Source organism: Tachypleus tridentatus, chromosome 4, assembly GCF_004210375.1.
Source record: "Tachypleus tridentatus isolate NWPU-2018 chromosome 4, ASM421037v1, whole genome shotgun sequence".
NCBI classification, from domain to species: domain Eukaryota; kingdom Metazoa; phylum Arthropoda; class Merostomata; order Xiphosura; family Limulidae; genus Tachypleus; species Tachypleus tridentatus.
Window position 1 is genome coordinate 54,727,046 of NC_134828.1, and position 16,993 is coordinate 54,744,038.

At 35.8% G+C, this 16,993-nt stretch overlaps 1 protein-coding gene across 8 annotated transcripts in view; it reads left to right on the top strand.

Moving 5' to 3' along the window:
- LOC143249165 (CUGBP Elav-like family member 4) overlaps positions 1-16,993 on the top strand; it is a 489,962-nt gene that overhangs the window by 421,582 nt on the left and 51,387 nt on the right. For 7 of the 8 annotated variants that reach the window (XM_076498610.1, XM_076498609.1, XM_076498608.1 and 4 more), the window contains 3 exons: positions 4,549-4,692; positions 5,806-5,977; positions 9,598-9,723. In XM_076498610.1, coding sequence (XP_076354725.1) covers positions 4,549-4,692; positions 5,806-5,977; positions 9,598-9,723 — 442 coding nt within the window. The remainder of the gene's footprint in view (positions 1-4,548; positions 4,693-5,805; positions 5,978-9,597; positions 9,724-16,993) is intronic. The other variant, XM_076498612.1, reaches the window with a different exon arrangement.

Genomic DNA, 16,993 nt, shown 5'->3' on the forward strand with positions numbered 1-16,993 from the left:
TCATCTCACCTTCATGACCTATTTCTTTCTCTTTGTGGATGTTGTTAATCAGATATTTATGCCTTTAATGTTACCCACATCCCAACCAGTTATTCCTTCCTATGATATATGCAGTCTGTGAAGTAGATTTGACTTTAAACATGTTTCCTTACCTTCCATCTTCCACCTGTACTCCCATTCTCATCCTGATCAACTTCTTGGACCAGTTTGCTCCTTACAGCATTATGTGTCACATACTGCCTCATTTTGGAGTTCATGATCCCAACTTTTTTATTCCCTGGAACCCTTTGATTTCCCATGCTCTATGCCCTGTCACACTCACTGGCTGGGTTTGTCAACTCTTCAAGCTGCTATATTTTTGATATTCATGGAAGGTCACCATCTCTACAGTGTTTCTTCTCATTAAATTTGTCATTTCACCTTGACTTTGGTTACTCACATTCCTCATCCATTGGAGAAGATTGTTCAGGTTGGAATGTGGACTTCTCCAAATACCTTCATCTCTCATTATCTGCATGATCTGGCTGTATCTTCATCCATTTGCTTTTGACTGAAATACGTTTTATCACTTCCTTTCATTTATGTTTTCAGAATTTTTTTTTTTTTTACTGCAATAATGTGATCCCAGTCTGTGGCTGCTATTGCCTGCTTAGGGGTACTTTGTCTGAAACCTGCACTATTTACTAATTTCAATATGATGCTCACTGTAGAGATGGGATGTTCCATAAGACCACTTATGGTATACCCAGTGGAAATACATATGTTTCTAGATGTAAGTACATTTTACTTGATGATGGATCATCACTCATGGTTTTAATGAGTAAAGCAGAAGGGTATTTCTGTTAATCCTTGCTGAGGCCAGTCTATTTTTCAAAATAGGGACTAGGGAACACCAACTGCACTTTTCTCAGACACCCCACAACATTTACTACTCCCCCACTCCCTTTTTTTTTTTTATTTCACTGGAGCAAGGGAGTTCTTCCCAGTTCCAAGTTGATTTAGTGATATAATTTGGAGACTTTCTCATGAATGTATTATAGAATTTTAATTTACCGTACACTCATTATTTTCCACTCAGTGAGAAGAAAGCAAAGCTGGTATTTCTCCTTTAATTTCCCTTGGATGCTTTTTCCAATGTAGACAACTGTCAGTTGGAGAAATACCAGCCTATACTGGATCCTCATATCATAGCAGGTTCAGAATGACATTGCTTTGTTCCTCCAATCATGTGCAGCAAATGCCCTTCTTCTTGTTAATTCTAGTTGCAGGAGGTTCATTCCCTACTCCTCCAATTGAATTTGAGGGAGTTTGTCTGCCTCATAATACTGGCAGCAGGACATACATACACTGTTCCTACAGTTGAGTGAATGTTTCATGTTCTCTTCTCTGCAATTATGGTTAGATGGGCTATGTTTTTTGCTTGTAATACATGCTGCAGATATTATTCTGTTCTTACTGTTGAGTTGAGGCAACATCATTACCCCATAATGTCAGGTTTGGTTTATAGTACTTCTTGTTCCTACAGTGGTTTTATAAGTTTGTCTGGTTTTACTCAACTGCTAATTTCCTCTTCATAATTCTACTTATTTATAATTTGGGTTGACGAGTATATGTAACATGGTCCACATGCCCTAGCCACTAAAATATGTTTTATGTGTTTTGATTGTCAGCCAACTAATGTCAAGGATAAGTTACGGAATGTTGTCTGCCTAGTTGAGGTTGGGCATCTACCTAGATTGTTCAGTTTATGTTTTACTGTGGATTGCACCTCTCTGAACGAATTGCACTTATACACATCCTTTTTTTTTATTTCTGTCCATATCAGATTCATTTCCTGCTTTAAGGGTAAAGAGACGTACTTGCTTTAGATGTGATGTGGTACTCCAAGCTTGGTAAAATTTCATCTCAGAGGACACTCATTCATTCTTGGTACTTGATTTCAATATTGAGTACATACATCAGCTTTGCAATGTAGGATTCTAGTTTTGTGTGAATTGGCATAAGACTGTATCAGAAGTTAACATTTTCTTACACTGAAAATGTGTTTCTGGTAGGTACTTACCTCCTCACACATACTTTCCATCCTTCCTCCACACTGCTGGTGTTTTTCTTTTAGAGCCTGCTTATTCTTGAAAGTTAGGTTTGACCAGCAATAGCAAAGGAATATACAGTCATGTGAAAAAGTTAGGATACCCTATGAAAGCCTGTGTATTTTTGTAACATTTTTGGATATATAGATATTTATTCTCAATTTTAACAATACTGAGAGATTATAGGAATATAACTAAACAATTAAAACTAAAGAAAAGACTTTTCAAGATCTTCTGTAAATGTAATTTTACAAAAATGCATATTCTAACTGAGGAAAAAGTTATGACACCCTTACCCCCTAATAGCTAGTGTTACCCCCTTTGGCTGAAATAACTGCAGTGAGGCACTTCTTGTAGCCATCTACCAGTCTCTGACATCTGTCTGAAGAAAGTTGGCCCGCTCCTCAATGCAGAATTCTGTCAGCTGTGAGATGTTTGAGGGGTTTCTTGCATGTACAGCCCGTTTCAAGTCACCTCACAGCATCTCAATGGGATTAAAATCTGGGCTTTGACTCAGCCATACCAGGACTCTCCATTTCTTAGTTTTCAGCCACTCCTTGGCAGATGTACTGGTATGTTTTGGGTCATTGTCGTGTTGCAGGGTCCAGTTCTGCTTCAGCTTTAATTTTCTTACAGATGGACTCACATGTTCCTCAAGCACCTTCTGATACACACTAGAATTCATGGTGGATTCTATGATTGTAAGCTGTCCTGGTTCTGCTGCAGCAAAGCAGCCCCAAACCATGACACTTCCACCTCCATGCTTCACAGTTAGTATGAGGTTCTTTTCCTGGAATGCTATATTTGGTTTATGCCAAACATGTCCTCTATTCTGGTGTCCAAATAATTCAAATTTTGACATCATTCCAGAAGTCCTGGTCTTTGTCTACATTCTCTCTGGCAAACTTCAGTCTGGCCTTGATGTTTCTTTTAGAGAGCAAAGGTTTCCTCCTTGCACACCTCCCATGCAAGTTAAACTTGTGCAGTCTCTTTCTGATTGGAGAGGCATGCACTTTCATATCAACAGTAGCCAGAGCTTGCTGTAGATCCTGTGATGACATGTTAGGATGTTTGGAGACCTCTTTTAGCATCTTGCTGTCTGCTCTCGGGGTGCACTTGCTTGGACGACCAGACCTGGGCATGTTGGCAGTTGTTTTGAAAGCCCTCCACTTGTTGATTATTTTCCAGACAGTGGAATGGCTGATTTCAAATTATTTTGTTCTGCTACAATCTTCTTTCTGAAGGCCTCAGACAGCTCTTTTGCTCTCACCATGGTGCTCACTCTCACTTCAACAGTCAGGAGCGCACCAAACTAAATGTCTGAGGTTTAAATATGGCAAGCCTCATTCAGAATGCTGAGTAACGATCTTCTAATCATGTGCACCTTGTGTGATACACCTGTGTGTGAGTTGAGCCATTTTAAGTGGGAATAAATGTGGGGGTGTCCTAACTTTTTCCTCAGTTAGAATATGCATGTTTGTAGAATTACATTTACAGAAGATCTTGAAAAGTCTTTTCTTCAGTTTTAATTGTTTAGTTATATTACTTTAATCTCTCAGTATTGTTACAATTGAGATTAAATATCCATATATCCAAAAATGTTACAAAAATACACAGGCTTTCATAGGGTATCCTAACTTTTTCACATGACTGTAAGTAGTGCTGTACAAATGTTGGAGGGTATTCACATGCTATGTACATGTTCAATAGTGGCACAAAATGGGTTGGGTATAAAGACTGGTGCAGTGAGGTGAGTACTTATCCGAAATACATTTTCAGTGTAAGAAAATGTTACCATTTATAACCTAATGCAAAAACTTTGATAAGCTTTTAACATGCTGTTTCACAAAATGTCTATAAAAGTATATTTACATCTGCCTTTTAGTTAAATCCATTGAAATGAAGTGCCAAAGCATGTGCATCTGTGTGTGCTTTTTGTGGACAGGCAGAAACTTAATTTTATTGTAATAGATTATTTTAAGCATTTGCTCTTAAATTCTTAAAAATATATTTTGTGGACTCACTGGTTTTAGTAGAAGTTTTTCTGTATTCCACTAGCCTTGTGATTTCTATTTTTTAAAGCAAAATCCAAAACATTTATGGTGTACAAAAATTATTGGAGATATGACTGCATCTCCTCATATGCAGTAGTGTCTACTTCAGTTTATGTGATCTTGCTTAGTAATTAATGTTGTCATTTACATTATTTTATATAAAAAAAATTATTATTTCACTAATTTTCCTGAACCGATTTAAGGATGCTAGATATACATAGATCTGACATTGTGGTATAACATCGTGGGTTGTGTAAAATGTAGTATCAGTGAATAGTGTTTTTATATTGTGTGACAATAATTACATTTTTGATCTTATACTACAGTGCTTTCTCATGTTGATTTTGCAATATCAAATGTTGCATAGATATTTAAAATGTTTTATTTAATCTGTCCTTTCCTAGGGCGCATCATCCAGTTTGGTTGTAAAGTTTGCAGATACAGAAAAAGAAAGACAGTTAAGAAGAATGCAGCAAATGGCTGGAAATATGGGCTTGCTTAATCCTTTCGTATTCAACCACTTTGGTGCTTATGGTGCTTATGCCCAGGTAAGTGCCATATACATTTTTATTTATTTTAGTATATACTTTCTTAGGGCACTTGAGTGAAGTCGTACTAGTACCTTGTTTTCCTTGTTTTTTTTCATGTAGTTTTTCTTTTACTATTAATTATCTTATTTATTAAATGTTAGTATTATCTGATATTACAAAAACAAATGGAGGATTTAATAAGCTTGAGATACATAACTGTGTTTAGTCTACTAGATCTCTTGCTGTTTAAACTCTTCTGTGACACATTATTATGTGCATTTACTCTTCTTTCTTTCCTGCATGTACATCATACCTGTACTGTCACATAATTCTACCTGTATCCTTATATTAAACATTGCATTTCATATTTTTTGATTTTGTTAATGTGTGTTTGATTGGTCAAATCCATTCTAACTTTATAGTTGTTAATAATGTAGTTTTGACCATCACTGGTATTTATTAATTTTTTTCCTATGTAAAAATGAAGCTGTGCTTCTTTAATTTGTAAAAAAAACAACAACAACAACAAACAGATAGGCTTGGAAGAAACTACAAAACATTCATTAAAATTGACTGTTTAGAGATGAAGTCTGAAAGTTTTAACAGGCAAGTGGGTTTAGCTTTCAAATATTTAAAGCATCATACGAATGGCTTACAACTTTTACTGGTATAGACTGCCAGAAACAGTGCACATGCACATTAGAAAAAATATAACATTACATTTTTCCTACATTTTCATCCTAATATTTTTCTTGACAATCTTTTTGTTATTTTTAATCAATAGTAATTACTTCTTTTGCACAGTATCAAAAATACGTTGTGATAAATATGATCATACTTAGAGAGCTTATTATAAAAAAAATTGCATGTTTCTTTATTCAAATTATTGTTAACAGAATTAAGGAAAATGTTCCAAATTAGTTTAACAATTTCATAAGTATACAAATCTGCTTGTTCAAGGTGCAGTTAATTTTTACTTTTATCTGATTACTATTCATACTTTCTGTCTTATAGAATAAACTGTTATTACTTTGTAAGAACTGAAGTTGAGCCTTACCATAGAAGACTACCATCTTTATATGTTTTTCTTTTGTTTGTCTTTGATTATTACAATGTTCTAATGAATTCCAGTTCATGCAACAGCAAGCAGCATTGATGGCTGCTGCAGCTCAGGGTGGGTACCTGAATCCCATGGTGACAATGGCAGCCACACAGCTTCCACAGGTCGGTACTGTCCATAATGGCCTTGCCAGTCCCGCTATCACACCCACGTCAGGTGAGATCAGCATTACCTGCATGACAAGTACGTTCATTTCTCTTCTTTATATCTTTTAGTAAAATATGTTTATTTGTATGAATTTACAGTTGGCAATGAAGTTATTTATAAAAATGAAATAATATAAAAAAATTTTACCAACCCATAAACCATATCTCATTACAGAACATAATATGCATTTTATGTTGACTACAAATAAAGTATAGCTACAGGTATATAAACAAATTATGAATTAAAATGTCAAAGATATACCTAAAATTAGTAAAGTATGATCTTAAAATCTTTCTGTAAAGAATGTAAATTGATACTCCCCACAAAAATAAAAGAAAAAACTTTATATTTGAAAATTCCTGTATAAAGTTCTAGGCGGGATCTAAAAATTTATTTGTATGTATATATATATATATATATATATACACACACACACTACATAGCCAAAACTATGTGGACACCCCTTCTAATAAGTGGATTTGACTATTTCAGCTACACCCATTGCTAACAGGTGCATAAAATCAAGTATACAGCCATGCAATCTTCATAGACAAACATTGGCAGTAGAATGGATCATACTAAAGGGCTCAGGGACTTTCAACATGGCACTGTCATAAGATGCCACCTTTCCAACGAGTCAGTTCGTCAAATATTTGCCCTGTTAAAGCTGCCCTGGTCAGCTGTATGTGCTGTTATTGTGAAGTGAAAATGTCTAGGAGCAATAATAGCTCAGCCACGAAGCAGTAGGCCACACAAGCTCACAGAACAGGACTGCCTAGTGCTGAAGTTCGTAGCGTGTAAAAATCTTCTGTCTACAGTTGCAACGCTCACTACTGAGTTCTAAATTGCCTCTGGAAGCAATTTCAGCACAAGAACTGTTCATCTGGAGCTTCGTGAAATGACTTTCCATAGCCTAAGATCACCATGCACAATACCAAGTGTTGGATAGAGTGGTGTAAAGCACACTACGATTGGAAACTAGAGCAGTGGAAACGCATTCTCTGGAGTGATGAATCACACTTTACTATCTGGAAGTCTGATGGATGAATTTGGGTTTGGTGGATGCCAAGAGAATGTTACCTGCCTGAATGCATAGTGCCAACTGTAAAGTTTTGTGGAGGAGGAATAATGGTCTGGGGCTCTTTTTCATTGTTTGAGCTAGGCTCTTTAGTTCCAGTGAAGGGAACTCTTAATGCTACAGCATACAATGACATTCTAGAGAATTGTGTGCTTCAATTTTGTGGTAACAGTTTGGGGAAGGCCATTTTTTGTTTCAGCATGTCAATGCCCCCGTACACAAAATGAGGTCCATAAAGACATGGTTTGCCAAGGTTGGTGTGGAAGAACTTGATTGGCCTGCACAGAACCCTGACCTCAAACCCCATTGAATGCCTTTGGCATGAATTGGCTCGTTGACTTTGAGCCAGGCCTTCTCGCCCAACCTCACTAATGCTCTTGTGGCTGAATCCCCACAGCAATGTTCCAAAATCTAGTGAAAAGTCTTCCCAGAAGAGTAGAGGCTGTTTTAGCAGCAAAGGGTGGATCAAGTCCATATTAATGTCCGTAGTTTCAGAATGAGGAGTTCAACAAGTACATATGGGTTTGATGGTCGGGTGTTTACATACCTTTGGCCGTGTAGTATATGTTACATATGTGCATATTAAAGGAAGAGGAAATAAGCCATTTAATATAAGTATGCACTTTAACCTTTCTGGTTTTTTCAATATGTTATATATAGATAAAACACTTTTGAGAAAAACACAATGCTTTTTAAATATAAAATGAAACCTATGGACAAGGGTACAAAATATCAACTTTTTTGTGAATTTTTGTATGTTTTAGTTTTGCTGAAAAATTATTTTACATAATTGTATTTGTAGTTGAATACTTATCCTGCAAAAAAAGAAATGATCCCTCTTTAGACAAAAAAATTTAAGTCATACATTTTAAAATTATATAATGAAGAGAGTAAGGTGAAAATTGTAAAAGCAAAATAAAAATGACCTTTTGAACTGTTTTGGATTTCAAAATTAATTGACCTTTTTGTTGGGGTAGGGGTAAGTGATTACATCATATGCATAGGGAGAGGCATCTGTGTAAAAAGGGAGATGTGGTACAAGAATCCGTGGCTTTTTACATGTATATGGATTATGCCAAAACATGCTTAGTAAATGTAAAGGAGCATACAGTGTTTTTATTAGTACAACTTTAAGTTGAAAGAAAATATATGGTGCTTTATATTCAAGATTTCATGTCCAGGATTACAGTATTTCTAGAGAGAGTCTGAGGATATTACTTTCATGTTCATTTTGTTTAAGTGTATTTCATATATATTTTCGTATTTTTGAAAATTAAAAGCTTTCTTGACAATCCAGTACAATTACATTTTCTCAAATTTTATCATGTTGTTCACATATTGCATCAGTGATAAATCCAAAAGTTTGTTGCCCATTGTCAGAAGATATTGTTGAATGTGCACTCACATTTCTGTACTTTACATCATGAAAATCCAATGACAGTTATACTTTCTGTCAAATTTGTACATAAATACTAAATGCAACAGTAATCAACTTGATTAAGGATGAGATGAAATTTCTGCTCATTACTATACATTATGGAGAAATGCAAATCATGTAACAGGATATATATACTGCTTAGTAAGGTGGTTTCTGTAGACAGAGCTGATGTAGCATGGCATTTACTTGGAAAAGTTAAGACTCCAGTAACTGGAGAGTATGAAGTTTTGATTACAGGAATAGAAGAAATGTTTGATTTCCTTTTTTCAGTTTCTGATTGTTGGTATTTCTTCAGTGTAGTAACAAAAACTAAACAATTCAGACCAAGTATGGTTATAAAATACACAGTTTGTTTATCACAAAGTTGTTTCCAGTGGGAAAAAAGTGGTTGCTAGACAAACTTCTTGAGAGAACTTCTAAAACTGCTGATGTGCGAAAATGAGCTTTTGTTCATCAACTACATTTAAAAATAAAATGTGTTGTGTTAATCTGTATTTGGTTTTTATTTATAGCAAAAATATTATTATTGGATTTCTTAGGAAGTTTTTGGATGTGTGTAAATCATGATATGAAATTATACTTTATTATAAATGTGGTGCCTCTAAGAAATTTACAATGTTATATTATTTTTCCTTATTGATCTGCTAGCCTTAAACAAATTAAATAAATGTTTAACCTTAGCAGAAAATATAAGTAGAATCTGAGCTGTTAAGACCAATTGATATAGATCACTTTTGCTATAATTATCTTGGACAGAACTAATGGACAAATATTGTGATTATGCTAAAATTTAACATTAAAGAACTTGGTTATAACATCTTCTTGCTAAATCTGCCTTTGAGATTTTATTTTCATTGGATCTGGCTTTCCTCCAAAAAGCTAATTAATTCTTGCCATTATATAAATTTAATAGTTTTGAAACTTTTTCAGTAAGTAATTATCATTGATAAAGCAAGTACTGTATGTATAATTTAAGAAAGTAAGCTTCTCAGCATTTATATATTCTATTTCATATTACAGTTTAACTGGACACCTTTATTTTTAATATATTAGATGCTATTTGTTTAAAGGGCAGAAATCCTGAACATTGAACATGTAATTATAAGAAAATATTAAATCTATGAACTCTGCTTTCTTCAGGTAATGGGACTCAACCAATAAATGGTGCTATCCCTAACATGCCTTCCCCTACCATGCCGAATTTCACCATACATCAAAACAGCCAACCAGGAGAAGTATATGCTAATGGCATACCTCATTGTCCACGTGGGTATTTCTTTTGTTTTGTTCTGAAATATTTGTTAAATTCTAAAAGGAAAGAAAAAAGCAGTTATCTAAATGTAAGATTTTGTAATTTGAGATTATGGTTTCATGTTCATCTAAGATAATTATAACTTTATGTTTGATATGCTAAAATGTTGTTATTGAAAAGTTTTGAGCTAGTTTTTTTCATTTTGTAATTTCAATATACATTACTTAGACAACTGTCAGTATTTTCATCTTTTTCTAAAGTATAAATTATTTTAAACTTTTAAGCAAATATGTCATTAGATGTTTGATATGAAAATTCAGAAAAATAAATAAATAACTATGCTTCCAAGTTTTCTTTCTGTGACTATCTTTTGAAACACTCATGGCTTTGCTTAATACTAAAATTTCAAACTAGTTACCTCAGGAAAAAAGTACAAAACTTACTTTCCTTTTTAGAAATTTTTATCATGAGATGAAAGTTATGAGAATAGTTTATTTGATTTTTGAAAATAATTAAAAACATGTTTGTACATTATTGATTAACATGGCACAGAGTTTAAAAATTTGCTACTGATAATTTGCTTTTTGATAATATTACTTTGTAATGAAATTTATAACCATGTGCCAACACATAAGTTTTAAGAACTATAAAATGCTTCAAAACAATAAGAAGACTGTAGTCTGGATTTTAACTTTCAGTTTGTTTGTTTTTTATTTTATTGAATATTTAAGTGCCTCTTAGAAAACTATATTAAATGAGCAGGAAAATTCTACTCTGTCCACCTTTACAAATGGTTGCATGTTAAAGTAGCTTGTTATTTTAAAATGTATTGCTTAATGTATTGTAAAATCCTATTTATTCACCAAATTGCTTGTGGATCTTTGATTTTAAGAAGATCCTCACCCTCACCCTCACCTTCCATGCAGAATAGCTTTATTTCTTTGTGCATTTGTCTGCAAAATTTGCATGCCACTAGCCTTCAGCTACCTCCCACTTAAAAACTTGTTTAATATGAACTGTGCAAGTGTATGATGTCATCACTATGTAACAATAGCTTTCCACCAGTAGGAGGGTGAGATAACTTGCTTTACAGTAACTCCCTAATGCACCTTTGCTCTATTTAACTTTGTTCTTTTCCCTCGGCATTTTCTAGAATCAACATGTCCCAAAATTATAAGTCAATTATTTGAAACTTGCAATAGCTTACAAATGAGTTAACCTTTCAGCAGATATGCATCGTTTAGTGTTTCTGGTTTCTTTAATTAACTTGGAAAACAAAACATATTTGGTGATCTCCCACTGTAATGAATTCTCAAGTGATTGTAATTTCCACGTTGTCCCATGATAGTGACAATGTTATTAATGTGGGACCTGTGGCTACTGATGGCTCATTTCTGTGGAGGAAATAACAACCATTATTCAATGGGTTGTGAGTTTCTTCATGCATCATGGACCTTCTCCATATTTTGAACGTGATTAGGATTATGATGATTTTGACTGGCTATTCCACCACCAGGATTTCCTATAAGCACAGCTATATTTGTGGAAATAAAATCCTCACCATTCTAATTCTTCCTTGAAATAATTTCACAAGTATGTTCTTTCTCTTTTCCCTGTGTATTTCAATCCCTCCCATATTTTACTACATGAAACTCATCCTCAAGATTACTTTATCTTCCCTGCTTCACTTGACATTAGGATCCATGTGCACTTATTTCTCAAACAGTTGCACACCAGTACTAACATGCCTTGTCTTCTGCATAACTCTATTCTTTTATCCTGGCTTACAGCCAATTTTCATTTCCATTCCTTGGTTCCCAGTCTTTAGAATCTCTTTTACCCACAATGGGTCTATGATGAATCTCTTAACTTCTACTCCTCTGTTTAATGCCAAATGTTCACACATTTTTTTTTCTCTTTCTTACCACTCTTCCGCATTACTTCTCACTACTTCATCTTATTTCAGAAGCACTTCATTTGGTTTCAGAGGTCTTCTGGAAAGGTTTATTTCTCTTCTTTTTACCACACTGGCCTACATTTCATCTTCTACTCTATCCCTTTTTACTTGGTTTCTTTGTTGTCAGTACTTATTAGGATGGAATGCTCTCCTAGCTAATGCATGCTTGTCTCCCTTATACTTATCTCCATAATCATTGTAGGGCTCTATTTTATTGCTTGAAAGTCTTTGGCAGTGATTTTAACTTACTGGAGACCTAAGTTGAGGCACCCCATTGTCTGTGTTGGTTTCTTATTTTTCTCAAAATTGTCTTTTTGTTCCTGCTTCTAGATAGGCTGTATCCACATCTCCCTTTCCCATTCCAGCTTCCTAGCCTCCTTCTTCCCAATGCTATGGTTATCATTTATCTCAGCTGTAACTGCCCTGTGGGAGCCCATCTATCTTTCTTCAGCCTTTGGTCTCCATTTTTGACTGACCAATAGGTTCCTTGTTTTCTCACCCATGGGATTCCCCTTCACATCTTTTCTCCTCCTTTCCCTTTTGCCTTTTCTGGTTTTCTTTCCTGCTCCCTCTGATCCCATTTATCTTAAGCATTTCAAGATGTAGTTTCAAATCTGTAGGCCAAGAATGCCATTGAAATAATATGTAACCTTATTCTGCATTATTATTCTCACCTTTTTGTCGTCACAAAGAAAACCAGGGACTGGTGGTAAAAAATCAACCTATTGTCTCTCAACTAGTTTCTTTTCGTCTCTCAGTTTTAAATGAAGAATTTCTTTTTTTATACAGTGTTTTTTTTCACCCAGTCCTCCACATGTTTTCTTCATTTCTTCCATCAGAATCACATCTTACAGTTTCATGCTCTTTTTTATTTTTCCTGGACTTTTGGCTTCTCCTTGGGCCTTTTTAGGAATATTTTTCTTACACACTGGCATATTTCATTGGGAAATTGTTTGACTGAACTAGCTTGTTAAGCCTTCCAAATCTTTTGTCATGCCTACCCAGTATTTGGTACTTCTAGCTGTATTCTTCAACCCCCATCTTAGTTGGTCTTAGCCTTCACTACTTCACCTACAAGCAGTGAAAAGTCTTGTCACCAAGATTCCATGCTTATCCTTTTCATCCTTGTGTGCAAGGTTCTTTCACTTATGGGGATTCTGGCTTCCCAGAACAAATAATTTCTTTAAGCTTTTCATACATGTGCCTCTTCAAGTGGGTATTGTAAGACTAGTAGAACCTTTCTTGAGATCCATTGTTCTTGACTGTGCATCTCTCCTCTTCTTGAGGACTTGTTTTAATGGCTTAACCATGCTAAAATCATGGTTTGCATGCCTTTGTCTCCCCACCCTTTTTACTGGATCTACATCTCTTCACAGATGATTTTCTGTTGGGCTGGGGAGCATCTTTGAATAAACATGATTATGAGCATGTGGACTCAAAAATAGCATTCATTGAACCCAAACTTCTCACTATCTGTCAGGCATGTTACTATTTTATCCCTCTTTTCATTGGACCTGCTGTTTTGGGCTCATGTACTGGATGTCCTGGCTATGGCTCATCCTTTGCTAAGGACTCTGAATTTGGAAGTGAATAGCCTTTCTCCACTGGACAAGATTTTATCTACAGAGTTGTCTCTCTAACCTTGGTTTCTAATTGTTTTTGCTCTTGATTTGCACACTTTCTCATCAATGCCTTCTCCATTCTTCTTAACAACAAACTTCCCCTCTTCTGATCTTCATTACTTCATCCTTCATCCCTGGTAGTCAATGTTCTCAACCAAAGCTGGTCTTATCTTTCTATTCATCTTATCCATCATGTCTTTGCTTTGATACATAACACTCCTTGTTTGGACCTGTTGATTACACCTCTTTGGCCTGCACAGCTCTGTTTTTTTCTACTTTGTCAATTGTTGTCCAGGACTCTGATTCTTTCCCCTGTTCCTGCTCTTTTATTTTTCCTCAAATCACTTGTCTCTCACCCGAGGACTGTTGTCTCTTCATCTTCACATGTGAGATATCTCTCATTCATTGCCTGCATAGTTGACCTCTCCAACCATGTAAATCTTTTCCTACCCTTCATTTCTGTTATCTATCAGTGAAAGTGGTGTGTTTTTTTTTTCAACAGTGGTCCATTTGCCACTTCCTTCCTCTTTATCGTCCTACTGTGGTCCCATTTTTGTCTGTTTTCACATGGTTTTGCATGCTCTTACATGTGCTCCATTTGAGTAGTTGGCCTCATGTTTTTCTCTGAAGACAAATTCCCTTCTCCTTCTCACCTGTGGTCATCATCATTCAGATGTTTATGCCATAGTGCTTCCCTTTCTCTCTATTTTATATTTCATCACATCAGATTCATCACCTGTGTTACTCTCTTACATCTCATTTTTGCCAACCCTTAGACAAGATCCCTCAAACTGGCATGTAGATGATCTTCCATTATTTTCATCATCTTGCTGTTTTATCTGTTGTGTGAATTTGATTCCCTCCAATCAGTGTTCTACACACTGTCCTTGAGAAAGGTAAGTACATTTTTTCTTTTGTTTTATAGAATACTGTCAGGTGGATTGTGTTGCCCAACAAGATATGTTTATTTCCCAAAATCTGCATCACTTTCAGTCCAGAGGTAATGGAAAGTGCTTAACTCATCACCCTGGCTATTAGTTCCCAGTGTCGAGGTGCAGTGTTCCACAAGACCTTTAGAGGTATCCTTGTGGTATGAAGTTACTCAGTTGTCTGACACAGAACATACCTTTCCTGGAATATCATGAGAAAAGCCAGCACCAGAAAAGTTAATGCCTACTTCTTTAGTTCACACTTGCCAGCTTTTAAAACTAGGGTTTCACATTCAACCATTGCACTATCTCCAGTAAAGGACCTTTCTGGCAGACATCCATTGGCAATCTTGGGAATTCTCCAGGTCCCAGGTCTTCCTCTCTCTTCTCCAAGTGGAGCATGGGAAATACTTGCCACTTACCAGGGGGTGTTGGTCATTGGAGTGTTCCTCACTAATTATGTACAGCACAATATTGTATTGTATGAAGTGTGGTATTGGTGGCACTGTATGTGTAGTGTTGGTCATTCCTCAAACAGCTCTCTTCCTGCAGCAGGATGAGTTCACCACCCCCATTCTACTCTGTCCAGATGAGTCCAAGGTCAGTCACACACAGTATGGTCTGATCAAGTCCTGACCATACCACAGATTTTTGGTTTGCCAACTGCTTATGTGCTACTGCTCGGGGTTCTTTTGTATTTCCTTCTGGGCAAAGATAATATATTTGTTGAGATGAAATGCAGTCTCCCAGGGGTTTGCCTCTTTGAAGTTCTTGGCATTGAGTATCATACTTTATGAGTTTTTCCTTTGGGCACATTATGCAGGTAGCTGACCTAGGTTTAACGTTTGCACCAGTCATTCTGCCATTTTAATGTGAGATTCTAACTGTTCTATGAGGTGTCATCTGGCCAGTTAATACTCTCCTTATCTGAAAATGTATTTCTGATATATACGTTCCCACCTATCTTTCCTAATTCTGGTCCAAATGCAAGTGTTTAGGGGGAGATACTGCACAAGAAGTTTATGTCTTCCTCCTATTAATGGAGGTCTATCGCTGAATTATGATGACATCATGCACTACCACAGTTCATGTTAAACACGTGTTTTTTAGATATGAGGTAGCTTAATGCTAGTGGCTTGCACTCTCATATGAAAATGCATGAAGGAACCAAATTGTTCTGTGTGAACAGATAAATGTTTATCAGAAATAAATTTTCAGGTAAAAAAAGTTAACTTTTGTTGGTTAAATGGTTTTAGTAAACATATGAATGACATGAGAAATATAAATAAAAATACTCAAGTGTGTAAATTAATCTCAATTTTACTGATGAATTATGTATTTTACATTGAAAGTTAGAAATTTCACTCAATTTGCTTAATAATTTCTTTATACTTAATATTGTAATAGGCTCAAAACAAATTTATTTACTATGATGGAATATGTGAACCAATCTGGAAGTGAAGAGTATATACACAAGTTTGTAAGTTAGAGGTTAATGGCTGCTAGGTATACCTTGACTTGCACTTTAGCTTTAGTGTTTTAAGAACATTCATAAGTTTTGCGAATTGTTTATATTTATCAGTAAGGAATATTTCTACATAGTAAATAAATTAATGCAGACAGTGAATTAAAACTATGAATCAAGATTCATTAGCATGTTTAAGATTCTTCTAGAATTCAGACTTTTGATAATTTATTTTAATAAAAAAAATACATATTTGGAGGAATTTCTTCTAAACGTTTTGTGGAACAAATACTGATGTTTCTATTAAGGTGGTAGAGCTCTGGATTTTAGAGCTAGCTGGCTGGGTTTGTTTTGTGCAGTAGAAAAATATTCCTCACTTTAAAATTTATGTGTGTTACAAGAGTAATTATTTTACCACACTCTTCTGTTTTGGCCCTGAGTGGCCAGGTGGCTAGGGTGCTTGACTTGAAATCTGAGAGACTCAATATTGGATTCCATTCCACCAAACATGCTCACCCTTTAAGCCACAAGTGGTGTTTAGCTGCATGAAACAGAGCAATAACAGGTCTGTGATGCCCTTAGATGTCTGGAACCGCACATGCGCTCGAGGGAGCATAGTCTGTCTGAGACTTGATGGACACTGGGTGTTCAGCCTCCTCTCACCTATTTACCTGGCGCACCTGTGGGCTGCTTACAGTCTGTTTTCACTCAGGTGGTGAGTACTAGCGAAAACGACTGCCAAAAGTGTATGAAAATGGCCGAAAGAAATTGCATAAATACTTTTCAACGGGAGTCCCAGGAAGAGTTGTCTTTTCTTTGTAATGGATTGACTCCCTGGAATTGCTAACATCACAAGCTACCTGTTCAGATAAGTCAACTATAACAGACAAGCATCCCATCATTTCCCAAGCCACTCAAACCAGTATACCCAGATGACATAAATTTTACCAGACAACTGAGGAACACCTGGATAACTTACCTGTACAAGATCAGCTCCCACTCTCTCCCCCTCCTCCACAACTGAACCCTGTATCACCTCTGCTGCGATTAACTACCTTCGATAACCCACAGTGTCAGCCTTCTGAACATTCTCCACCTCTGTTCCCCCCTCCACCATAGTGGCCCATGGATGTGGAATTTTCACCTCACGCCAGGGCAATATTAAAAAAGGACCATTACCCCCTTGATTACTGATCCACTGTTTACTCCCTTCATTTCTTCCAGCTCTGTTTATATGTACATCTCAGCTATTACAGAGCCTCGACCTCAGCATTATACGATATTCTAACTCAAACTTCCCTGGCTATCCAG